This window comes from Ostrea edulis, chromosome 5, assembly GCF_947568905.1.
Source record: "Ostrea edulis chromosome 5, xbOstEdul1.1, whole genome shotgun sequence".
Classification (NCBI taxonomy): Eukaryota; Metazoa; Mollusca; class Bivalvia; order Ostreida; family Ostreidae; genus Ostrea; species Ostrea edulis.
Window position 1 is genome coordinate 75552691 of NC_079168.1, and position 26895 is coordinate 75579585.

The 26895-nt window shown below is 35.5% G+C and overlaps 1 protein-coding gene and 2 long non-coding RNA genes across 5 annotated transcripts in view; 2 read left to right on the plus strand and 1 right to left on the minus strand.

Moving 5' to 3' along the window:
* The window catches only part of LOC125650769 (mirror-image polydactyly gene 1 protein-like), a 42072-nt gene that overhangs the window by 4852 nt on the left and 10325 nt on the right, over positions 1–26895 (minus strand). For both annotated transcript variants that reach the window (XM_048879298.2, XM_048879301.2), the window contains exons 3-9: positions 18394–18500; positions 17604–18220; positions 16973–17081; positions 13493–13622; positions 9847–9910; positions 7725–7886; positions 5693–5767 (exon numbers count right to left, since the gene is read on the minus strand). In XM_048879298.2, the coding sequence (XP_048735255.2) occupies positions 5693–5767; positions 7725–7886; positions 9847–9910; positions 13493–13622; positions 16973–17081; positions 17604–18220; positions 18394–18500 (1264 nt within the window). The remainder of the gene's footprint in view (positions 1–5692; positions 5768–7724; positions 7887–9846; positions 9911–13492; positions 13623–16972; positions 17082–17603; positions 18221–18393; positions 18501–26895) is intronic.
* On the plus strand, positions 1192–26324 carry LOC125650779 (uncharacterized). Of its 2 annotated transcripts, XR_008803095.1 has the most exons (4): positions 1196–1386; positions 14095–15221; positions 15320–15387; positions 24644–26324. It is a non-coding gene; the product is annotated as an uncharacterized LOC125650779 (long non-coding RNA). The 2 variants fall into 2 exon arrangements; XR_007361108.2 differs by lacking the exon at positions 24644–26324 and having other exon boundaries at positions 1192–1386; positions 15320–16978.
* LOC125650780 (uncharacterized) lies at positions 17751–19448 on the plus strand. The gene is made up of 2 exons (XR_008803094.1): positions 17751–17888; positions 19167–19448. It is a non-coding gene; the product is annotated as an uncharacterized LOC125650780 (long non-coding RNA).

Sequence of the window (26895 nt, forward strand, 5' to 3'; positions counted from 1 at the left end):
AGTCTTCATCTAATACACGATCTACAAGTTCAACTAAAAGGGACTTTTTTGCTCCATTCTTGTTCCACGTGTTTCGGAATAATCCTTGGGGCAGTGCTATGTCAGTCTAGAGTTTGGAGTACCACAGGGTCAGACTTTCGAGTTTAGGATAAACAAGTTTACACACATTGGCACATGATATTGCTTGATAAGATGAAAAATACAAATTTACACAACGCCAAAAACACACAAACACACGATTATTCCCCATTGATAATCTGAGACAACTTCAGATCTATTCACACAAATTTGAACATTAAGAAATGTTTAATTTGTCCTTAAAATGTCATCTTTACTTATCAACATGCGGTAGACTTTTTATGCTTGGAGTGAAATTGGATACCTGTGGAACCGGACCACCAAAAGCGATCTACAGAGACCCCCAAAAAGGTCTGGGTGACGGTTTCGATGTTCAGACCCCTTATCAAGAGAGATTACCACTGTCATCAACTTTTGTTTACCATTAGTATTTGCATATATAATGCGTTCACAAGTTTAATACAAAACTTATTGACTCAAAGCATTCAGAGAAGCCAATTTAAGTCAACAGCGCTTAGTGGGTGCTCGCCATCAACCTGTAAATATTAGGCTTCAACACTGGGCAAACAGGAACTGTGTTTGTCTCTATTTATAACAAGACACCAGATTTCTATTGAATCTGTCAAATGATATCAACCGATAGTTTAAATATCTTGTCTTGTTGATTTTTTTCTTCATGTCTTCATTACTTACTCAAACAAAAAACAAAAAGTGGAACACGAAACGTTTGTTCGTTGACTCGTGTTCAGTGAATACATCTACACAGTTTTCCTTTTGCGCAGGCACCCATTAAAACATTCGTCCAAATCCTTTTTCAATGGCAGACACATTCATATTTCATGGCAACTAGGCACTTCAGGTAGATGGATTGCACTCAAAAATACTGTGACCGAAACCGCTATACACAAAAACGTTATCACCACTAACCCCTAAATGAATGACTATCCCCAAGACCTCTCGCGAAACAAATCCAAACAAGCAAACAAGTGCACAGACATGTACTTTCAATTCTTATATCATTCATATTTCTATTATCTTTAAAAATACATAACCTAACATCAAACCATGTCAAGTATCGTAAGTTTGCACCATATAATATTTAAAGGTAACATGTTTTGTTCACCCTCGGCCTAACACGAATGCACAGCACGTAGTGCAACGATGGCAAACAGTTGTACACCACCTACCCGTGTGCCCTACACCCAGTGTCCACTCACATAGTACCTACCGTGGGGATTCAGGCGGCACGGGCATGAAACACCCGGGGGAATGGGACCTAGACTGTTACAGAACAAATCAAAGATTCGGGTTAGTCATTTTCAGAACATCCAGTTTAGAATACACACGAAAAAATCCTAGCAAAGTATAAAGTTGTTTTAAGAGCTTTTGTACCTATAAATTGAAGTGATAGCAGTTTAGATGTTGGATGTTTGATAAATCTCCTCAAACTCCTTGATTTGTTTTTGCAATGATTATAGTCAAAGCAATACAACATGCAGCTACATTTTATTAAATTACAAAAATCAGGGTGTATAGTACTATACATTCGATGTTCTCCATGTACAAATTCTCATCTGAAATCATTTGACAGGACCCTTTGTTAAGGTGGTCTAACGCCCACATTAATGACTAATACCCAATGTATAGTGCATCCATAGTCCTTGATAAGGGGAATACAAGTACGTACTGGAATGTGATAAGGGATTATCTGCCCTGATACATTGGACCATTAAGGACTGAGCTATAACAATAGCCTACACAGCAATGACCAGATAAGACCAAGGTCCCAAATAGGTCACTATAAATCTAGTGGTGGAAAAGGGGTGACAAATGGGGGTCAAAATCTGATGATAAAAAACCCACCAAGATCTCTTCTGGTTAAATGTTGGGTAAAAATCTGCTTAAATCTTTATAGTGACATATCACGAAACTAGGAACATCAAGGTCAGATTGAGAAAATATGGAGGGTGCTTTCTTCTTGCTTTCATAAAGGAGTACTTCACAGTGGTAACACAATTTCTTAAATGCCAAAATAGCACATGGTACAATAATTTAAAGCAGCACTCATTTTGTCAAGTTGAAGCAGAAGACTTCATGGTAGTTTAGTTAGAATACTTCAAACAAGCACACAGAAAAAAAAAGTATCCCAAACTCAACAGTTGTCACAAAAAACAGTAGAAACAAATCTTTTTATTGTAAAACACATGCTCTCAATCTGTTAGGTGTTGCCAGTCTGCTGTTGGCAAATACCCAAACAGTTAATGATTACAAGGCTTATAATTCAAAAAACCAACAACAACAAAATAAATGCAAAATAATAAAATCCCCAAATCAAATGAGGACAGACTGCTTTGGTTACCTGAACTCAGCTGTCAAAGGAAGTAAAGAGATTTCAAATTCTTAGTATTTCTATGCTTTAGGATCTTCCAACACTGATGATTCATTACAAGATATCAAAAGAAAAATGTGCATGCATGCAGAATTTGAATTTTCTTTCTCTATAAAGGACAAGTTCTAATTAAACCATGTCACTTCTAAATATTGAAATGTCTCTGGTGAAGCTCATAATTACTAGTAAATCTCACACCCCTGCTCCTGTCTGTGGCCTCTTAATGTAATATAAATACATATATCTGTTTTGTGTGTTGTATCTCACCATATAGTGATCAGAATGTATGGCTAATCCCACCTCAAATGGGGTAGTCCATAGATTGGTGATAATTATGCAAAGGGGGAAGGCCAGTATTATCAAAATTAAGCCAGCACTTAAACATGCTTCGTTATGACACCTGTCAAAAGTAATTAAATTCCTGCAATTCTATAGAAATACAATATGGATATCAATCTTATCGAAATGTACAATGATAATCAATTGGCCTCTTCCTGAATAATTTCAGGGTACAGTAAATTGGCCATTCTTCTGTTACTCCTCACCAGCCCCCAAACCCAGTTATATCGATATTCATTCACATTTAAATTAAATATGTCATATCAGCTAGGACAGTTTTTTGGGGGTGGAAAATGCTTCTCATTATATACATTTATTTACTTTCCATGCCAAAAAATCGAACAAAAGACATTATTATTAAATTTCTTTAATATATGGTGTTACATAAGAATGTTTTACACTGTATACTTAAATTTTTATCTAGAACAATATTTAAATCTAGTCCTGCTATGCAGCTGTTAGACAAATTATTTGTTGTCAAGTTTCAAACCCATATCTAATACAAATTCAATATCAGGTAATTGGTTTTTTTTATCTGTTTTCTAGACATTTTAAAACAATTACAGTATTCAGACATCACATGCTTATAGAGAAACACAGGCCTCTGACACTGAACCAGAACATACAGTAAACACAGTTACAGTAAACATACTTATAATGAATTCATGCCTACAGCAAAGTGATTTTCATTCCCTGTAGTTACAAAACATAATATTATTATGGATTTATTGTATATAACAAATTAACGTTTAATATGAATCAAAATTGTTTGTCCCCAGCACTTCACTATAAGCATGTTTTACTGTAATTGTTTGACCCCAGCACTTCACTATAAACATGTTTTACTATAATTGTTTGACCCCAGCACTTCACTATAAACATGTTTTACTATAATTGTTTGACCCCAGCACTTGACTATAAACGTGTTTTACTGTAATTGTTTGTCCCTAGCACTTCACTATAAGCATGTTTTACTGTAGGATTAACAGTTTCTTCAGGACAACTTAAAAGACATTGGGACCATCAAAACTGAAAGCAAAATTTGACTTGGTCCAATAAAGTCCTCCCTTAAAAACTTTAAATTGTTTTATGTGTCATGAAATTTTTTTTATACCATTAAATCTGGAGATTTCTGCATCAATTTATTTTGCAAATTTGGGTCAAAATACTAGAGTTATTCTTATATATAAAAATTCTGCTGGTGATTTATATACAGTGATGCTACAACTTTCTTCTCACAGCTGTTTATTTCAATGGAAGCCAAATTTGTGAAAATACAGATTTAGATTTAGACGGATTTAGACCAAAAAAAAAAAATTTCATGAAAAGAAAGTGGAATGTTGAGAGACTTTAAAGTTCTATATACTATTACTAAAATAGACCTGTAAAATACCAAAAATTGATCCACGACAAAAGTGACCATATTTATAGTACACTGACTAAAACTTGCAAAGACGTCTCGGTACAATACATCCTATACAATACATATACAACAAGTACTAGTGTTTCATGTGATTTATAGACAATACCCTACACTTACATATGATCAATAGCCAATACTGTACACGTACATATGATCATGTGATCAATAGCCAATACTGTACACGTACATATGATCATGTGATCAATAGACAATACTGTACACGTACATATGATCATGTGATCAATAGACAATACTGTACACGTACATATGATCATGTGATCAATAGCCAATACTGTACACGTACATATGATCATGTGATCAATAGACAATACTGTACACGTACATATGATCATGTGATCAATAGCCAATACTGTACACGTACATATGATCATGTGATCAATAGACAATACTGTACACGTACATATGATCATGTGATCAATAGACAATACTGTACACGTACATATGATCATGTGATCAATAGCCAATACTGTACACGTACATATGATCATGTGATCAATAGACAATACTGTACACGTACATATGATCATGTGATCAATAGACAATACTGTACACGTACATATGATCATGTGATCAACAGACAATACTGTACACGTACATATGATCATGTGATCAACAGACAATACTGTACACGTACATATGATCATGTGATCAATAGACAATACTGTACACGTACATATGATCATGTGATCAATAGACAATACTGTACACGTACATATGATCATGTGATCAATAGACAATACTGTACACGTACATATGATCATGTGATCAATAGCCAATACTGTACACGTACATATGATCATGTGATCAATAGACAATACTGTACACGTACATATGATCATGTGATCAATAGACAATACTGTACACGTACATATGATCATGTGATTGACAGACAATACTGTACACGTACATATGATCATGTGATCAACAGACAATACTGTACACGTACATATGATCATGTGATTTATAGACAATACCCTACACTTACATATGATCATGTGATCAACAGACAATACTGTACACATACATATGATCATGTGATCAATAGACAATACTGTACACATACATATGATCATGTGATCAACAGACAATACTGTACACATACATATGATCATGTGATTTATAGACAATACCCTACACTTACATATGATCATGTGATCAACAGACAATACTGTACACATACATATGATCATGTGATCAATAGACAATACTGTACACGTACATATGATCATGTGATCAATAGACAATACTGTACACGTACATATGATCATGTGATCAATAGCCAATACCCTTCTCTACACCTACATATAATTATTTGAATGTGGCCTATTGTGTTCTGAAACTGTGACCCCATAAAACAGCTATATAAAAAAGGAGCTTCACCACAGCTTTTTCTTTTGAATGTTTTTTTTTAATAAAGAAAATCAATAAAATAAGATGACTACCTGGAGATGTGGCTCGCTGTTAGAAGACGAATTCTCTCTTTGATACTTTAACAACTCCTCCTCCAGTTTTCTTGCCTGTGGAAGAATGGGGGTATTTATTTGAAGTTATATTTATGTCTAGACGGTATTGAAAGTCAACGAAATAAGATAAAATCAATATCAGTGGAAGAAATTAACCAAAAGGAACTACGAGTATTACGCAACGTAAAACTTAGTCACTGTAAATATCCTCCATTCTGAAATTGTAGTGGGGAAAAAAGGGGTAATGGAAGCTCATTTTTTTGTATGAAAATCAAATGCAGAGCTTTTTTTTTTTTTTTTAGAAGAAGAATAGTTACATGAATATGTTTCACACAAAATCAAAACCAGGTCAACACACTATCAAAATGAGTAGCAGAAACAGTACACAGTATGCCCATCAAAAGCTTATGTTGGGTGTTTTTCTTTACCATGAGCTGCAGAACTTCACTTAAGGTAGTATTAGCTCAACATACTTTATTTTGCATATGAATGAAAGGTCCTAGTTTAAAAACTGTGACAGGAAGTATACACATAAAAGTCAAGAGCTCTGTGTGTAAAATATTTCCCCCAGTTAGCTTAGTTCAGCAACCTGTGATTTTCACAAAAAACAGAAGACACACATCTTCAATACCCATACAAATACTCTGTAAAATAAGGCTTTAGCTTTAGAACTGTAAGAAGAGTTAAAAGGACAAACCATGTACTCACTTAGTAATATTTCCTCAAAATTGACAAAGTTCAACTAAATAATGTCCTCAAAAATTGAAGAAAATCAAAATCCTTGCCACCTGCACATCTTTAATATCCATACAAACACTCTGTAAAACAAGAATGTCCTAACTTGAAAACTGTGGGAGGGGCTAGTCAGACAAATCATGAACCCTCCATATAACATCGAATTACAAATAAAGTGGCAAACTTCGGCAAAAGAGGAAACATGGATAAGAATTGTAACATGATCTAGAATGACCCATAAAGAAGCTACACAGCAAGTTTCAGTTTGATATGTGTCAGAGAAATGAAATAGAAAGCCTCAAACAGACGGGCATCACTGTGATGTCACTGTGATGTAACAACATGTCTTCTAAAGACAGACATAACACACAATAAAAACAGGAAAACATATAATCAAGAAATGAAATTTTCTATCTCAAGTCACAGCTATAAGTGCTCATTTATGTATAAAAATGTTACATCATTGTAAACACACAGCTGGTGTGGCGTCTCCTGAGAGTATGTATATGTAAGTTATAACTAGTTTATATTCTATCTACATAATTCTACATAGCTGTATAGTACACAAACATGTTTCCTTCTTTTTGGGGGTCAACATTTTCTGCAATGACAACCTCTGTCACAACATTGCTTTGAACTTCTTGCACTTTGAATATTTCATGATCAGCAAATCATGATCTGTTCTGGACTACATCACAATCAACATACATCTATCTATTTACATAACATTCAACAAGACTTGCTATCCAACAACAGGGCTGAACAAGAACTAGCTCATATCTAGATCATTTCTATTCCAGAACACTAGTGGGTTTATTTAATCATTGATAATTATTTATAGCATGGAGTGTGGTTTCAACATTGTTGTAAATGATTTATAAATTTATCATAATAACAAAATTGCTACGGTTACTGGTAATGAGAATTTTTTAACTGTTAGGAATCAAGCTGTTGCCTTTCGTTTTGTGTCTGCAGCCAAATGTTTGTCCCTGGGATTACATAAGTGTTGTTGTACTTAACCCTAGCAATTAACCTAACCTAAAATTAAAATTCACTATCCTGACCCTATGTCATTTGGGGGTAAGGATGAAGAGGGGGATTGGGGGGGGGGGGGGGGGGGGGAGAATACCAAATACCTCTCATAATACCCGAACAAAGGAATCTATCCATCTATTACCTCTTCATCCCGAAGCCCTGGCCAGAACCCCCCCCTTTACCCACCAACACAATTGTGTACATTTTCCTAACCCAGACTGAAGTAGTTATTTCCCCTTACCCTGGACTGTGCTATGTCTCTCTCCTCCAGCACGGTGTGCATTTCCTCCTTCGTGATCTCCCTTTGTCGCTGTTTGACCAACTCGAGACGTCGTAGAAGAGAAATATATTTCTTGTCTGATCCATAGCTGGAGTCTATCTGTGACAACAAGTTGTCAATGCCCTGTAAGTAGAATGAAAAAATTTCAATGCAATGAAATCATCTTGTTCTACTTCGTAAAATCGCAAACGTGATGTTCAGATGAGGACTACATCACAGAACAAAGCACTCAGGACAAACAACGGCTCAAGAAAAACAAGTCATTTACAAATCCTTTATTAATTAAAACACTTCGTTAATATTTATATTTTCTAACAGCACAACACATTGATGAAACATCATTTTGATATGTATATTAGGTCTAATATTAACAAGATTTGTTGGCAAGTATTTGAATTAACACTGCTTCTCGTAAAATACTAGACCTTTGGCATGCAGAGCAAACTACTGTGATACAAAGACAGAGCAAAGGTACAATAATCAGTGGGATTAGATCTGTCAAGTACTGGGACACCTGTTGTTGTACCCTGCTGGGCTAGAGTGAGACTATGGGCCTATCTTCAGTGAGAATCTCGCAGATTCCCAGGACGCGATCCCCCCCTAACCCCCGTCTACCATCAAATCTAAGACAGTCCCGTTCTCCTTCTATCGATTATATCTATAATGCATTTAAAAGTTTACTAGTTGTCTTATCCAAGATAGAGGAAGACAGGCCAAAAAAATATCAATGGTGTACTTTTCCAAACAAATTGCCAAGTATGATGTCTCCTATAATCCCATTTAACCACCAAGACTATATTGAGTTGTTTGCAAATACTGAATTTCATGTTCTACAAGGATTAAACCTCTGGTGGATCAATAATCAACGTAAATCTCTCCCTCATTCTGACCAAAGTTTTAAAAATTTAATCATAGTTCAGGGTATATACCATAAATCTATGTATTAACTTCAATGTTTATTAAGATTTTGTCAGAATAAAGAAATTCCTGCGCTGAGTAATACCGGTTACATGGGCGCTCTTCAGGGACTGAAAGTTTTAATAACCCCCAAACATGGAAATTTATTCTCATTGGTCATGCCTCTGACATTTACGAGGGCTTGTATGTTATCAGTATTATTGACGGCAACAGAATGAAAACCAATTTTACTAATATAACACAATACTAAATTAACCCTGGGGTGGTTAAAGAGCTTCATGTCAGCTAAATTGCTTGTAATTATACTCGAAAAAATTGTCAATGGATCCATCTCCAAAAAAACATCTCTTTGCAACATTTTCATATTTTTACACAACGTTTACAAAAGTTTTCTTTTAAGGCATTGACTTTTTCCTGTATGTAAAAGGAATTAATTGTTCAGTAAACTTTGCAAATTTACAGCAACTTGTTGACGGAATCAAAAACAAAACCCACTCGGATGGAAAGCAACTGAGGACTTTCAGTTTTTAAATTTGGCATCTAAGATTTCTGTGTATGTTGTTTCTTTGATGTAAGCTTCATTTTAAATCATGGAGACTAAGACTGACAGGATTAATCCCTGAGCTCTACCCCGATACTGGGCAGGACGGAGGACACATGTCTGCCATCCACCTGGTTTCCATGGTAGGCTGAAATGTGTGACAGATGGACAGACAGACAGGCAGGCGGAATAGCTACTTTATCCGGTGACAGAAATATTATTTCTTGGTAAACAGCAGATCTGTAGCAAAGCTTCAGAGTCTCGCTGATAACCTACTGACTTTATAATTGTAATAAATTAATAAAAGGACGGGAGCGTGCTTAAGAATCAATTAAAGCTGGGCATGACTCAAAACTTCAAAAGATGATAAAATTTCATTAATAAATGAATTTGTGTTCTCTCAAATGATTTATATATATGTAATAATAACCATGAGAAAACACAAGATTATTGCATTTTGGGTACATATATATATTTGTGTATAATGAATATATTTTACTTGTCTTCTGAACTGTGTAAACATGGGTCACGTCATTGATAAAAAATGGCGAATATTTTTGCCAAATAGTCCCATGGCAAAAATCAAAATTTCATGGCAATTCTTAAAATACAAAGACCTCTCACCTCCACAACCTCATCCTCATCAGGGTCCTCAAAGTCCGACAGGTCAGTGTTGTCCGAGTAACCCCTGTAACAGGACAAGATAACCATTAGTCAATTGGTTTGGCATTAGTAACTATGTAAGCTACAAGTACTTTCCTACATTTTGATACATGTACTGCCAATCATACAATATGAGTTAAAACCAAATTTCTGATAAAAACTGCCCACCCGAGTTCCATGTTACTAATATTCAAACAAGACTGAGTCAACTTTTTTGATCGTTCACCTCTGCATAGTTGACCATGTCATGATTGAAACTGATACAACCTGAACTGATGCTTGGTGTCATTTGCTGCAGATGTGAAATATCAATCATTTCCAGCTGCAAGCGATTTAAAACTTTAAATGACAAAAAGAAAAACCCACTAAATCCGGAAAGAAAGTAGTAAGTGATCCAGACAGGTAGTACTGTAGATTCTAAATATACATGACGAATTTATTATTGCATCATTTAGCAGGAAGCACCATTCGCAAGATAAAATTACTCACTGTTATCTTTATATTGCTGAAATACATGTAAAAACTTTTGATAACAGTCCACTTGCGAATTCAGGTTTGTATGAGTCATTTTATGATAGTATGTTTGACAGTGTGACCGTTGAGATGAGCAACCCTTTAACATCTTGCAACACGACTTTAGGCATTTGATCTGCTTATTCATTTAACATGGGAAATATAACGTAGTTGATGTATAGACAGTAATGCATTGTGACATCATATTTAGCTTTTCTGTTTTCTCTTTCAATCCAAGCAATAGTCACAATAACAAAATGTACTAAGGTATAAGAAGACTTGTCTAGCAATCAAAAATGAGGTACTTTACAAATAATTCATTTATTTTATCTACAGGGATTTTTTTTAATAAGTACCGCAGTGACGGTGACATTTTTCTTGAGCACTATGGGTAATAATACTCATAATTTTTCCATGATGAAGACCTATCATGTGACTCATATGTAATCATTGAAGCAAGCTTGACACACTATTAAGGACAAACATAAAATATGGAATTTTTGCAGTATCAAATGATCCAGACAAGTACATGTAGTATAGAGAGATCCAGACAGGAAGTATAAAGTAATCCAGATAGGCAGTATCACGTGAAACAGATGGACAATGCCAAGTGATCTGAATGGGCAATTAAAGTAATCCAGACAAACAATATCAAGTGATCTGGATGTACCGTATCAAGTAATCCAGACAAACAATATCAACTCAGACTTAGTGTTTACATTGTATTTAGTACTCACACATCCAGCCGTCTCTCTAGATCTCAGTCTTAGTGTTTACACAGTGTATTTAGTACTCACACATCCAGCCGTCTCTCTTGATCTCAGTCTTAGTGTTTACACAGTGTATTTAGTACTCACACATCCAGTCGTCTCTCTTGATCTCAGTCTTAGTGTTTACATTGTATTTAGTACTCACACATCCAGCCGTCTCTCTAGATCTCAGTCTTAGTGTTTACACAGTGTATTTAGTACTCACACATCCAGCCGTCTCTCTTGATCTCAGTCTTAGTGTTTACACAGTGTATTTAGTACTCACTCATCCAGCCGTCTCTCTTGATCTCAGTCTTAGTGTTTACCATGTATTTAGTACTCACACATCCAGCCGTCCCTCTAGATCTCAGTCTTAGTGTTTACACAGTGTATTTAGTACTCACACATCCAGTCGTCTCTCTAGATCTCAGTCTTAGTGTTTACACAGTGTATTTAGTACTCACACAACCAGCCTTCTCTCTATATCTCAGTCTTAGTGTTTACACAGAGTATTTAGTACTCACACATCCAGCCGTCTCTCTAGATCTCAGTCTTAGTGTTTACACAGTGTATTTAGTACTCACTCATCCAGCCGTCTCTCTAGATCTCAGTCTTAGTGTTTACATTGTATTTAGTACTCACACATCCAGCCGTCTCTCTAGATCTCAGTCTTAGTGTTTACACAGTGTATTTAGTACTCACACATCCAGCCGTCTCTCTCTAGATCTCAGTCTTAGTGTTTACATTGTATTTAGTACTCACACATCCAGTCGTCTCTCTAGATCTCAGTCTTAGTGTTTACACAGTGTATTTAGTACTCACACATCCAGCCGTCTCTCTCTAGATCTCAGTCTTAGTGTTTACATTGTATTTAGTACTCACACATCCAGCCGTCTCTCTCTAGATCTCAGTCTTAGTGTTTACATTGTATTTAGTACTCACACATCCAGTCGTCTCTCTAGATCTCAGTCTTAGTGTTTACACAGTGTATTTAGTACTCACTCATCCAGCCGTCTCTCTCTAGATCTCAGTCTTAGTGTTTACATTGTATTTAGTACTCACTCATCCAGCCGTCTCTCTAGATCTCAGTCTTAGTGTTTACATTGTATTTAGTACTCACTCATCCAGCCGTCTCTCTCTAGATCTCAGTCTTAGTGTTTACATTGTATTTAGTACTCACTCATCCAGCCGTCTCTCTAGATCTCAGTCTTAGTGTTTACACAGTGTATTTAGTACTCACACATCCAGCCGTCTCTCTCTAGATCTCAGTCTTAGTGTTTACATTGTATTTAGTACTCACACATCCAGTCGTCTCTCTAGATCTCAGTCTTAGTGTTTACACAGTGTATTTAGTACTCACACATCCAGTCGTCTCTCTAGATCTCAGTCTTAGTGTTTACACAGCGTATTTAGTACTCACTCATCCAGCCGTCTCTCTAGATCTCAGTCTTAGTGTTTACACAGTGTATTTAGTACTCACACATCCAGCCGTCTCTCTCTAGATCTCAGTCTTAGTGTTTACATTGTATTTAGTACTCACACATCCAGCCGTCTCTCTCTAGATCTCAGTCTTAGTGTTTACACAATGTATTTAGTACTCACTCATCCAGGCCCAGTGCTCGAGCTGGGCTTCGCCATTTTCGCCAATGGCGAATTTTTTTCAAAAATGGCGAAAAAAATTAAAAGTGGCGAAAATCCCTTTTTGCAATAAATTGTATTTTTAATCCTTTGTCAGTGACACGTTATCGCCTGTTTGTTTATGCAGTCAAAATCTGTTTATTCAGTCAACGCGTGCGACCGGAAATCTCGCGTCGCTCCAGTGCACACAGAGCTGGTCACAGCCTCAGGTAATTTAAGTTTGGCTTTACAGTCAACCCCACCTCCTCAAACATCTGATTTTGTCCAAATTGCAAAATCTTCCCTACAAAAACGGAAATTTAATAGGGAATGGTTGAGATACGACTCTAAATTGGGCTTGATGTTTTGTGACATCTGCATTTCGGCCGTAAAAGTGGCGAAAGGGAATTCTGGTCCAGTGGGAGCACTGATCCAGCCGTCTCTCTAGATCTCAGTCTTAGTGTTTACACAGTGTATTTAGTACTCACTCATCCAGCCGTCTCTCTAGATCTCAGTCTTAGTGTTTACATTGTATTTAGTACTCACACATCCAGCCGTCTCTCTCTAGATCTCAGTCTTAGTGTTTAAACAGTGTATTTAGTACTCACACATCCAGCCGTCTCTCTAGATCTCAGTCTTAGTGTTTACACAGTGTATTTAGTACTCACTCATCCAGCCGTCTCTCTAGATCTCAGTCTTAGTGTTTACACAGTGTATTTAGTACTCACTCATCCAGCCGTCTCTCTAGATCTCTCAGTCTCCGCAGTGCTTCCTCTTTTTCCTGACAGTTCAGCTTCATCCTTCCCATCATGCTCTCTTCTCTCTTTCTCTGTGCTGTGTGGATGTCCTGGACCAATCCTGACAATTACAAAATGGCATGTAATCACAAAAATCAGGCAAAATAACTATGTACATACCTTTCAAAGTACTGTTACGGTGTTTTATTCTACATGTGGTTCAAATGTCAATGTTAAAAGTAATCAAATGTGGTATCATTATGTGGTATCATTATGTGGTATCATAATGTGGTAGCATTATGTGGTATCATTATGTGGTATCGTATCATTATGTGGTATCATTATGTGGTAGCATTATGAAAGGATTGATCGACTTCCACCCACTAAATACATGTATCAATGGCTTCTCTGTTGCAAGAAATATTAAACATTTTAAAGGTCATCAATGTTAAGGTCACAAGGTCATCAATTCTGCTCTAAATATCAAAGACATATCTATTTATATTACATGTACTTAAAACTTACATCCAATGTTTAAAGTTTTTATGCCACACACAGACAGATTAGATATATTGTGATGTCTTCAATTTCAGAGGATGGAAATAAAGATTCAGAAAACCACAGTGTGGTGGTATGGATTGCCGGATCATACTCAGTGAAATCAACACATAGAAAACCATAGCATGGTGATCCGGAATATTGGATCTCGATCAGTGAAATAAGCAGTATTAGCACACAGGAAACCACAGTGTGGTGATCCAGAAAGTTGGATCACACTGTGAAATCAGATGTATCACATAGAAAACCACATTGTGGTGATCCGGAATATTGGATCATACTCTGTGAAATCAGAAGATCGTATCACATAGAAAACCACATTGTGGTGATCCGGAAAGTTGGATCACACTGTGATATCAGAAGTATCACATAGAAAACCACATTGTGGTGATCCGGAATATTGGATCATACTCTGTGAAATCAGAAGTATCAACACACAGAAAAACAATGGGTATGTAATACATAAAATGACATTTGCAAAACATTTACTCTATTGAGCCTGAACCTGGTGACCTGTGTATGGGACTGAGCATTAAAATAACATGTATTACTCAATCTTACTGGTCCAGTCATCATGGAAATATTAAATGCCAGACACGAAAACTTTAGCATCAGAATAGGATTACAAAATTAACATTTGATCATGGCATTTCACATTCATGAAGCAACAATTTATCATCTGATAGAGAGCCATGAGGAAGAATATGTCTGTCAAAAAATTTGTCACTAACTGTGACGAGATAATTTATTAAGCAATCTACTGCTTAATTATCCAAAAGAGTGAAAAAAGTCAATTTTCCAAAAGCAAACTTGAAGATGGTTAATCCCCAAGAGCTACAGTGCCAAGGCAGGTCTAGGTGAATCGTAATGGAAGCATAGACCGAGGCCTGACAGTGTGATTTACGTTGATAGGCCTCACGAATGAGACTTCAAAGTCCGACATTGTCATCCGTAATGAGAAATGCTGCAACACGATTAATCGCATATGATCAATAAATGCTCTGATAGCAAAATGAAATAGGCTGGCAAGCGATTCATCACCCAGGAAAAAAGTCCCTCATTTTTGATTCCTCGTGAATCAATATACCTGGGCAGCATGAAGAAAAAATATGACACTTCAGTCATCAATTAATACTAGGCTCCCAAAGCAGCCATGATTAAGGTATAGCACGAAAATTAATAAGTGTTGTAAAGTGATTTGATTGCCAACTCATTTCAACAGCTAAATGAATGCTTATAATTGGTATTGATTATTTCTAGGAGAGAGAGAGAAGGAGAAATGGAAAGGCAGACTAAGGGAGTGAGATGACAATCACTGTTTAATCAATGTGGGTAAAACACCCTCTAATGAGAGATCTCTTTTGTTGTTCTCAAACATGGCCACTCAAGTACTATCACTTTACAAATACCTTCTAATGCAACTTATCGCTCACTTTTGTGTGCATCAGTAGAAATTGACCAGAACTTAAACAGTATTGTTCAAAAATTGATTCTCAAAGATCTACTCATTAAAATCTATCTCAAATGCAATTAAGATTTTATCGAAAAGCAGTTAACATCAAACAGTTAAAACTTCAGTTCAAATTAAGTTAAATTGTGCTCTTCTAAATTTTCAAGTTGTATGAATGAACCTAAATATGCAGCATTATTTGTAGTAATCCATTGAAGGACTTTCTACAAATGAAAGTAATTCTAACTATCTGTAAAATATCCTTTCACACTGAAAATAATACATGACTGATTCAAAATGTTTAAATTTCTAACTGCCTCACAGGTTATAAACGAAATGTTCGATCTGGATAAAAATCCCACTTGGTTTTAAGTTTTTATTTTCATTACATCTTATTTTCATTTAATGATTATTCATTCATTTTTAATTACCGCATAACGAGGTATAAAAGGAGCGTAGGGACATTCACCAAGACTCTTACTTGTAGGAGTGTGGGGCATCCCTACCCTCAATCCAAAACATAAACTCAACAATATTCGATTGAATACCCATACAAAATCTACGCATATAGACAACATGTACATTGTATAGTGATGTTTCTCAATACTACAATACTATATAATTTTTTGTGACATTTCGGGTACAATTCACTGCATCCATCTAGTTTGTAAAAAAAATTATTGTATTTTACCAGGTCTGTTTTAGAGTATTGTGATATCACTACAATGTAAAATTTAAACCTATTTCATAAATCAAACATATTTAATATGAAAAAATGTTTTTAGAAGAAAAAAAATGGCAGACATCACATTTGACCTTAAATCTTCCTTCTCCAAATGTAGAAACATTACGGAGATTTTACTCGGCATTTATATCTATTTACTTCCGAAAATATGTTTTGCTACTAATCAGTATTGGACATTACACTGATAAACATACGCAATAGAAAATATGACAATAACTAAGGGTTTGTGTGTCTGTGGTCTCTCAAGTCCAACTTGAGAGACTTGATAGCTTTGGTGACCTCCGTCTTGGTTGATGGACCAGTATTGATGTCCAAAAGCTGGTTTGATGGTGGAATATCTGGGTTAAAAGTGGTACTGGTCTGTAATTATTATTAAAAAACAGAAGTGGAGCTGGATTGGCCACACTCTTCGAAAGTCCCTATCAAATGCCACCAGACAAGCCCTTGAATGGAACCCGCAGGGCAAAAGAAAAGTAGGAAAGACAGACCTGGCGCAGAAGCATAAACGAAGAAGTGAAGGCTGCTGGAATGACATGGGCTGATCTAAAAAGGATCGCCCAGAACTGTGTACGTTGGAAGAGTGTGGTTAAGGTCCTATGTCCCCCAAGGAACCCAGAGGATTAAGTCAAGTATCTCTCAAAATTACTGGTACACAAAAATAAAAGCCCCGAGAATTAAATTTAATTAAATTTAACCTGAATACGCAATCCTTACTCACCTGCAGCAGAAGTAGCATCTGTGTCCCCCTTAACATCCACATCTTTTGTCTTAAGTCTCAGCCTGGAGGTCTCCAGATCATGTTCTGTTTGAGCCAGCTTTTCTGCTAACTGTCAAATCATACAGCCATGAATATATATGCTTCCAAAAAATGTCCTGTCTTTAAGGAGGAATAACACACCAAAGAAGTTTGATATGGATAAAAAGTGGAGGATATAAGTACACTAATATTTTGAAATTGAAAATTTTCAAATTTACTTTATTTAATCAAAAAATGCAGTTTTAGTAGAAAATAATCTGAAAAAAATTGAAATTCCTGCTGGACTTGAAACTGCAATGCACAGATCATTAACCAGCTGAGCTACCCAACTAGGCAATCAAATTTAAAAAGAATATCCAAATATTCCTGATATTTATATTTTCATTCATGTTTCAAAAGGAATGCCGCCATTATGACAATGTATTATACCTCCTTAATTACAAGCATTTCAATGAAAACAGAGCAAGTATACATGAAACTAAATAAAATTTGGGAATTCGCACTTTTTTTTGGAAAAAATATTTATTTTTTACCCAAATCTGTTTGGTACACAATTTCTGTTTTCTAAATTATAAAACAAGCAAAATCTTACTCTTTTGTTCTGAGCTTTAGCAGCATCTAGTTCCGACAGCAGAAGAGAGATTTGTTTTGATTGGTCTGATGGATTCCTAGATGCAGCAAGCCCATATCCATGAGAAAATGCAGGGAAAAAGCCTGGTATGGAGGATTGCACTTGCGAGGAACTGGGAGGTGGAAATAAGGCACTTCGAAAGGAGGATTCTGCTGCAGTATATGGACTGTACCCTGTCTGGAACCCCAAAGCAGGAGAAGGCTGCTGATCACATGACTTGTCCTCTTTTTGAGGACTTGAATTAAGGTCAGTCACTTCTAGAGGGATGTCTGTGTTTTCTGTAGGGGCAGCAGTGGTTGAACTCGTCGGAGTAGAAACTTCTTCAGAGGGCTGCACACTAGAGTTCTGTTGAAGACTTGAGGTAAATGAGGGTCTTATGCACTGTCCCCTGGGTGAACCCATGTTGTAGGAAAACAAGGAGGGGCTCAGATAGCCAGCAGCATAGGGCTGGTTGAGGTACATCTGGGAATGCATGAAAGAAGGGGTGTAGGGGGTGAATGGGAACTGTGGAGAATTTGTCAACGCAGATGAGAGTGGTCTCCTAGGAGGACTTGGTGGTGTTGTATTCACTATTGATTCTGGAAAAAAAATCGGAATTTTTTTTTTTTTTTTTTTAGCTGTATTCCACCTTCCAATGGAATTCTGAATTTCAAGGCTAAATTGGGGTCATTTCTATTTAGTTGCATTTCTGTTTTCTCCCTCTCTACTTTTTCTCTCTTTGTTTATACGAGACACATTTCAGACAAAATACCTGATGGTGAATCTTCCCTCTTCTTATCTGGCTGGTTCTCTTTGTTAGGTATAATCTGGTTTTCAATTTCTAAGATATTCACACCATTAGTAACAGCTGCAGCTGAACTGAAAGATCAAATTGTCAATATGTACCTGAATTACCTCATTTCTTGTAACACATTGTTTAAATAAGTTTGTAACATTTATCAATTGATAAGTTTTTCACAAGCACTCAAAAAATCTTCCAGTATTAACGTTCAACAATGTCGATATCACCATGTGTTACAAAATTCACTGAAATTGAAATATTACAGTCTTATTTATGAACCGATGACAGGACCAGTAGAATACTGAGATATGTTCATGCAATAACAAGATTGTACAATACCCCCACCCCAACAATCCCAAAAATAGAAAAACATCAATAACAAGATTGTACTATACCCCCACCCCAACAATCCCAAAATAGAAAAACAACAATAACCAGATTGTACTATACCCCCACCCCAACAATCCCAAAAATAGAAAAACAACAATAACCAGATTGTACTATACCCCCACCCCAACAATCCCAAAATAGAAAAACAACAACAACAAGATTGTACTATACCCCCACCCCAACAATCCCAAAATAGAAAAACAACAACAACAAGATTGTACTATACCCCCACCCCAACAATCCCAAAAATAGAAAAACAACAATAACAAACAAACAGAAGAAATGTGAATAATTCTTAAAATATCTGGCTTCATTTTGTTTTTGATTCTTTGAAGAAAAAATTAAAATTTCAGGTATGGGTATAGCTGGCAATGTCTGATAGGAAAGTTAGACTGGTTTGCTGATTACTGGGTGAATTTGGGTGGATGATAGCATTGTCACCTGCAGCACTGCCACAGAAGGCATGCCTGAGAGTAATGACCCCAGCACACCTCCTTGTAGCAGTTAGGAACTTTGAATTATCTCCTGCACTGTAGTGACAGATACTCACCAGCACACAGAAGAAGAGTGAATTCAATGGAACCTTGAAATTGAGTCTGAATCTCTCTTATAATAAAACTTGATTTCTTATTTTGCCCATCTGGTTTTGTCTTTTTACTCTTCTGGCAAAGCTTTGTACTGAAACTTAAGGACCAAATCAGCGCCCGTCCTGTCGTCCCTTGAGAAGCATGTGCACTTTTGAGGACTTCACATAAAACATAGAATCCTATCTTAAGAGCATTCAAACCTGTATGAATTTCGAAAGTATTATCTTTCTGAGGACAATGCACAAAGTACAACTCTATCTCTCTCTCTGTCTCTCTCTCTCTAGCCGACCAAACCTACTAAGTGAGGATGTCCTCACAATGTGTAGAAGAGAATACACATATATATTATTCTAAAGGCAAAAAAGTACTATGTTAGGTATAGCTATAGGGATATCTATAAAAGTTTATCTAATACTCTCTTTCGAATTATGCAAAAAAAAAAAAAAGGTTTTGAAAGAGAATATTAGTAAGGACATGTCCTCACATCACTTCCTCACTAAGCTAATATTTTGTATCTACATCTATCACATTTATGAGGACATAATTGTGAAGACATTTTTTTGTCCTCATAGTGTAATTCTGTCTTACTACTGTCTTATTTGTACACATTTGTAAATATTTTGTATTTATAACCGATGAGCTGTATAGCTTAAGGAAATAAAGAATCTTTTCAAAATCTGTCTTCACAACTTCTGTCCATTGGTTGAAATTTGTCCTCACTCCTCACTTTACACATTTTACTGCCCCCCCCCCCCTCTCTCTCTCTCTCTCTCTCTCTCTCTCTCTGTGAGATGTGAATCCTGAACTTCATTTTCAATTTGCACTTGGGTCTTGAAAGCACATGATACTGAGATGTTTGTTTTCTTTTGATTGTTTTGTGATAGCTATTTGTTTTCAGATAGTTGATAGCTGTCATCTGTTCCTGACATACAAAACTGGTTATCTGTACAGTAAACACCACCTCTTCCACCTTTTAACACAAGACAAAAAACATTAAAACTGTATCATCAGAGATGTTGTATCAAAGTAAACACTGGGGTTATATTCACTGCACATTGGCTGTGTGGCTTCATTCAGGTCCTCTCCTAGTTTGTTTGAATTTGACAATAAAATTACCATGATATAATCTTATGTATACAACAGTTCAAACTAATTAAGACAGTTCCAAACAAGATTCTATCTGATAATCTCTATCTATGTTTGGAATCTCCCCGAGTAAATACACAGAAGAATCCCAAGTCAAATAAGTGTTTATTTTGCTAGTGTGCTGCATTGTAAGTGTCAGGTTACATATATGCTGGGATAAAAATCATATGATATATTGAACAAAATATTTTTAAAAGGCCTCGTTATTTGCTTGATTAAATATCAAATCCTTCAGAACGTGTTGATAAATTTGTCATACTTTAACGGTGAAATATGGCACAATTTACATCACCACAATGAATACACAAGGCAAAGGGTTGAATGCAGACTTTGTTGAACTCAGACCATCTGAGGCTACAATAAAATAATGTTTGCTTTCAGTAATCAAATAGCTGGCCTGTACGATGATTTGGTGATCTGTGAGTTGATTCTAACAGTCAGAATATAAAGTGTGTTTGACAAACTTGCACAACAATCTCTCCAAATCTGATCTGTTCAACTTACACGGTGTGGATGTTGCTTGTCTATGTTGAATGGGAAAATATTTGTACAAGATAAAATAAGCAAATTCTCCCTAAAACTCAAATATGATCAGTGCTGATCAGATGCTTGTTGACACTACACTGTATCAATGTTAATTCAAGCATTCTCCTGACTTTGTGTAAACTCAAATCAGAGATAAATTGAACTAAATATGTTTGAAAAAGTCTGTGATGCTGTCAACAATGTGTTTGCAGTTCCTAAGTTTATCCTGATTACATTTGCTTAAGATATTTTTTAATGTCTGTTGATTGTTGCTCAAACATCAGATACAAATGTTGACTAGTCACTCTAAAATCAACAATGTGTAAAGTCACAATCTGGATGAGGAAGTACACAACAGGAAGCTCTGCGTTATAACCTGTGTTATTATGCCTAAATTAAAATAAACACATTAAAATAAATTAAAATAGACAAAATTTACGACTCAATAATGAAATTATTTTTCACATTTTGAAGAATGAAATTAAACCTTTCTTGGAATCAAAGGTATATCAATTGCTTCATAGCCTTGCAAAACATATTTGACTTGCTATTAGAATTTTACAATAATTTTCTAAGGGAAGACATACTCTCAAATTTCATATGATATAAAAAAAAAATGTGAATTTTGAAAAATATTTTGTAAATTGCCATGAAAGGCACCTAGCACTGCAGAGAGATGCATAATCGGCCGGGTGACACCTGAGTTATTAAGATGAGAGAGAGAGATAATCCAGGCTTTTATCGATAGGAAATGAAGGGTCAAAGCCTTGGACACCCCAAAGTATACCTGATAAATTCCCAACTCTAATCACCACAACACATTAGATTAAATTACAGATTTCACATAACAATTCTAATGCAATTTCCCTGAACTGGCAAAAATGATGCTTGATTAATTTTGATTAAAGACCCCGATAAAAATTTATTACTCTGCAGGTTCAGGGCAGATCAATTCTTGATGTTCATCATCTACCATTCAGACAGAGGGGTCATCAATCACGACTAAAGTCCCAATGATTGGACCAAATCTTATCATTTGTTTTGCTTCTGTTCACAATGTTTTCAGCAGCTGGAATAGGAAAACAGTTATAATAGGAAAATTCTATTTAACCCATTGTAAGGGCGGATAAAGCAACTTTGTTCCACAAGATCCCTCATTTTTCTCCCCTTTTTTCCTTTAGTTAATTAAGGTATGGGTAGAAATTCACCTCTGTAAACACTGGAGAATTACTTGCTATTGACTTAAGCAAAATTGCACAAATTTCATCCAATATAATAGAAAGAGCCCATGTTTGCTTTTAAGCAAGTCCCTGACAGACCAAGCACGATTCTTAACATAATTTGCAAAATTTTGATCAGTTTCTCCTAAACGCTTAACCTGAGGGGATTTAATATGAAGGCTTAGCTATCAATTTGTTTGGCTCATAGTTGCCAATCAGTCTCGACCAAATGATTGTTTCAGACTTGGTGAGCTGAGGCTCAGAAAACCACATGCAAATCTACAGAGAAAACTCTGGTTTTGAATGACACCAATGAAGCAAAGAATGGTTGATCCAGTGCTGAGAATTTATATTCATGTTATTGTTCAAAATTATATTTGAATACTATTCAATGAGTCCTTCATATTACCTGGCACTTCAAACATGGTATGATTAACATGCTCTACTACAATTTACCCAAAACTCTCTCTCTCTCTCTCTCTCTCTCTCTCTCTCTCTCTCTCTACAATAAGAACTTTTTATTCAATGCTTTTTATAGCAAATCAACCTCCATATGCCCTAACCTTAGATAGTATGTACAAGATAAGTGACCCCTTGGTTCCCAGATATATCTGTTACATTCATGAAATTAATGAGAAATTTCAAATTCCATCCACATTTGTCATAATTACATGTACTTTAAAAACTTACAAATTTAATCTCGAAGATTTTCCAATCGACTGATAAGACAAAAACAAATAACAATGCCAAAATTGCTAATTCATATCATACAAAGAAAATCAACGCATTCATGCCATGTATTCACAAAAACGTTTTAGCCACTAAGAATGGAGGGGGATGTGAGTTGCTGATTTCAAACGGTACGCATTCACCGCCCATTCTGCGGGGCTATTGTCCTTCAGGGTTTTTTCCTTCTTTCAATACTCGGCATATTTTTTCATCATTTTCCATCTATCAATAGTTCTTTTTATCTTGCTTTCAATATAGAAAAAAATTAATCAAACACGTCCCTCCTGATATAAATCAATGGGAAATTTTCTATAGGAGATCATCTCCATTTAAACCCTGTAATAGTGTAATGATGGCAAAGCATTTAAAAGCAAGATCTTCATCCGATACTCGCCACAATAGCTTTATTATGCTTGACAATCTGAAGTCGCTTAAGAGTTGAAAAGTACATTATTTTCTATTTAGCATCCTTTTAGCTATGCTCTTGTCTGTTACACTGCAAGAGCTGTACAAAACCGTAGTGCGATATCTTAATAACAATGTGAAAGATAATATTCCTGTAATATCCGATAATAGATTGGATCAAGTTATATGCATAGAAATGCAACAAGACAGAATGCAATTTCTGTAAATATCATGTTTCGGTCATTGAGTGACAAGTCAGAAATGTGTGCCGCATCTTCCAATAAATCTACAGATCTATACATACTTTTTAACCTATTCCTGTAAAAAAAAATTAAATCGCCACTAACTTGAAACAATTAAGCTGTCAGAAATCTCCTACTCTGTAAACTCAGTGAAAGTTGTTGATTTCCCTCAAAACCCTCATATATCTACTGCATTCTGAATCTGTACTCAAATTAGCAAATCTAGGACATTGAAAAAATTGCTAGCAAAAACTGTGCATCAAGAGAGATAACTCTCTTTCTAAGTCCCATTATTAACTTAGTTTTAATAAATTTTAAAAAACATTTCACTGAGTTTCCAACCTCACTGAGTCCCCCCCCCCCCCTCCCTTCAAGAAGCTACATGTTATTGTCTGTTCAAAATAAGTTTCATGATTAGATATTTATCTCTTCTTTCAAAGTTTTTTTTTATTCATGAAGTGCTAACATGTTTCATGAAATATGCCGACGTAAAGTGTGCAACATACAGTGTTGCAGTTCATATACCCTGATATGTTTGATTTTGTAAAATCATATTTCTTTGTATCTTTTTCGAACATAAGACCAGAAAATTAAAATATTGCTGAATTTCTCAAATTCCTTGCACATATGAAATACATATACCAGTTTGATTTGCTATGTTAATTAAGTTTTGTGTAATTTCTGAAATGTCCAAAAAAGGTAATTTTGCATGATTCTTAGTGGACCTTTAGACTGATATCAGGGATGAAATGATTTACATCACCACTGATCTAAAATATAATATGCTGTTATGGACTGGACTACTTTAGGAGGTGGTACTTAAAAAATATATGAAGTCATTAGACATGACTTCAGACCTGGATTTCTCTAAAAGAACTTAACTCGAAACTTGGACTTAAAGTCTGAAATTTTCCTAAAATTTTGACTGCTCAAACAGAAGTAAGCTCATACTTAAGTTTTAGATTTTTTTTTTTAGAAATCTAAGCCAGAAGTTCATGCATACTAAAGAAATCCGGCTGGCAGAAGAGGAATAACTCTTGACCAAGAGCTGCCACGTCTCCAAGCTGTCCAGAAGATTAGGGATAACTGACAAGTTCTAACACAGGACAAAACTGAAGGTCTTTAGAAGTATTAAGGTCCTCTTGGGCTAAAACAACTGTCTGATGGAAAATCAATCGGGAATGTTTTTGAACTCTTTAACTATAGAAGACTGTCAGCTCTCATATCACTTCAAATTATCTAATACTGAAGGTATATCCTCCATTAGATATTTCTGTCATGTTTACTGTCTTTGTGAAAGAGGAAAGATTATTGAGTTCACATTCCAGACTGCAGATAGACTATTAATTACTACAGTTAATTAATTACTTGATTCTGTAACACCTGAGTACTCAGACACAGACAACGTACACCTGACCACTTCATCAGCTTTTCTGTGTGGTCGTCTCCCTTACAGAGCCATAAACACTGTTAGAAACTGTGTGGAAAAATTGTAAAGTGATGGCAGAGAACTGAAATGTGAATGACATGAATTAAGGACCTGGGATACCCCCCAAACAATTGTAGAATTTTGTAAAACTATATTTGTAAATGTTTTGATATTGCTAAAAACCCATATTCACTACAAAATTTTCATATGAAACCATCCTTTTTTTTTGCAGTATTGACATATTTTTACTTGATAATTCAAAGTGAAAAACATTACCCAAAAATTTTAATTCTTCATAAACAAATTTTTATTGGTGCATTTCATGTATTAATGACCAATTTACATTGTTGTTTGATCAAATAATGGAAAGTCCAATGTAAACAGCAAAATCCTACTTTATTTGTTGCGTCCAAAATCTTGGGTATCCTTAACAGTCCTATTGAAATTATTGAACAGTCCCGCTGAAATTATTGAACAGTCCCACTGAAATGAATTAACAGTCCCACTGAAATTAATCAACAGTCCCACTGAAATCAATCAACAGTCCCCCTGAAATTATTTAACAGTCCCCCTGAAATTAATCGACAGTCCCACTGAAATTAATCGACAGTCCCACTGAAATTAATCGACATTCCCACTGAAATTAATCAACAGTCCCACTGAAATTATTTAACAGTCCCACTGAAATTAATCAACAGTCCCACTGAAATTAATCGACATTCCCACTGAAATTAATCAACAGTCCCACTGAAATTATTCAACAGTCCCACTGAAATGAATTAACAGTCCCACTGAAATGAATCAACAGTCCCACTGAAATTATTTAACAGTCCCACTGAAATTAATCGACAGTTCCACTGAAATTATTTAACAGTCCCACTGAAATTAATCGACAGTCCCACTGAAATCAATCAACAATCCCACTGAAATTATTTAACAGTCCCACTGAAATTAATCGACAGTCCCACTGAAATTATTTAACAGTCCCACTGAAATTATTTAACAGTCCCACTGAAATTAATCAACAGTCCCAATGAAATTAATCCACAGTCCCACTGAGGTAAATATGCAGCATTAGAATCTGAGATATGAACAGAAGTTCATCGATTCAAATGTTTTCCACTGAGCCGAAAATCAGCTTAAGCAACTGGACAACTAACTTTCAGAAACAAATGAATGACAAAGAATCTTTTGGATTGCTTTAGGTGAAATAAAAAATATGTGTGTTTGTTTCCTTTTCTGGCCGTATGTTATTATGTGTGATGGAGGCCAAATAACTTGTGATTCATTTCACTGATAAGAAGAGACCACATAAAGAAGCACCTTAATCTGATGTACGTAATCAGAGGCCATTATTTTAATACAATAGGAACCTGGGCCTATCTTATTGGAAATTTTAATCACCATTTCGTCGAGCTGAGAAAAGATTCTCTACAACGAAATCACACAATCTTTGACTTTGATTTTATTCCTCATTTGATTTTTACTCTCTGATTGTAGCAATGTGTAAAGGTGTGTTCATTTTATTGAAATTCGTCCTATCAATTCAACAAAAATAATCAAAACTGAAAAAAAGAAATGACACAAATGAGTTTATATCATGTTAAAGATTTCTCTTGGGAATTTCATTTGCAGTTTGGGGAAAAAAAAGGAATATGGCCTCCTTTTGGCTTTAAGATAAAGAACTCTTTAAAAAATCAGTTTTGTCATTTCCAGATTAAAATGATCTATATACTTGGAATTTGCTTAAAAATGTCTTTATAACACCAGCACTACAAAATCAGGTAATCTAAAAACAC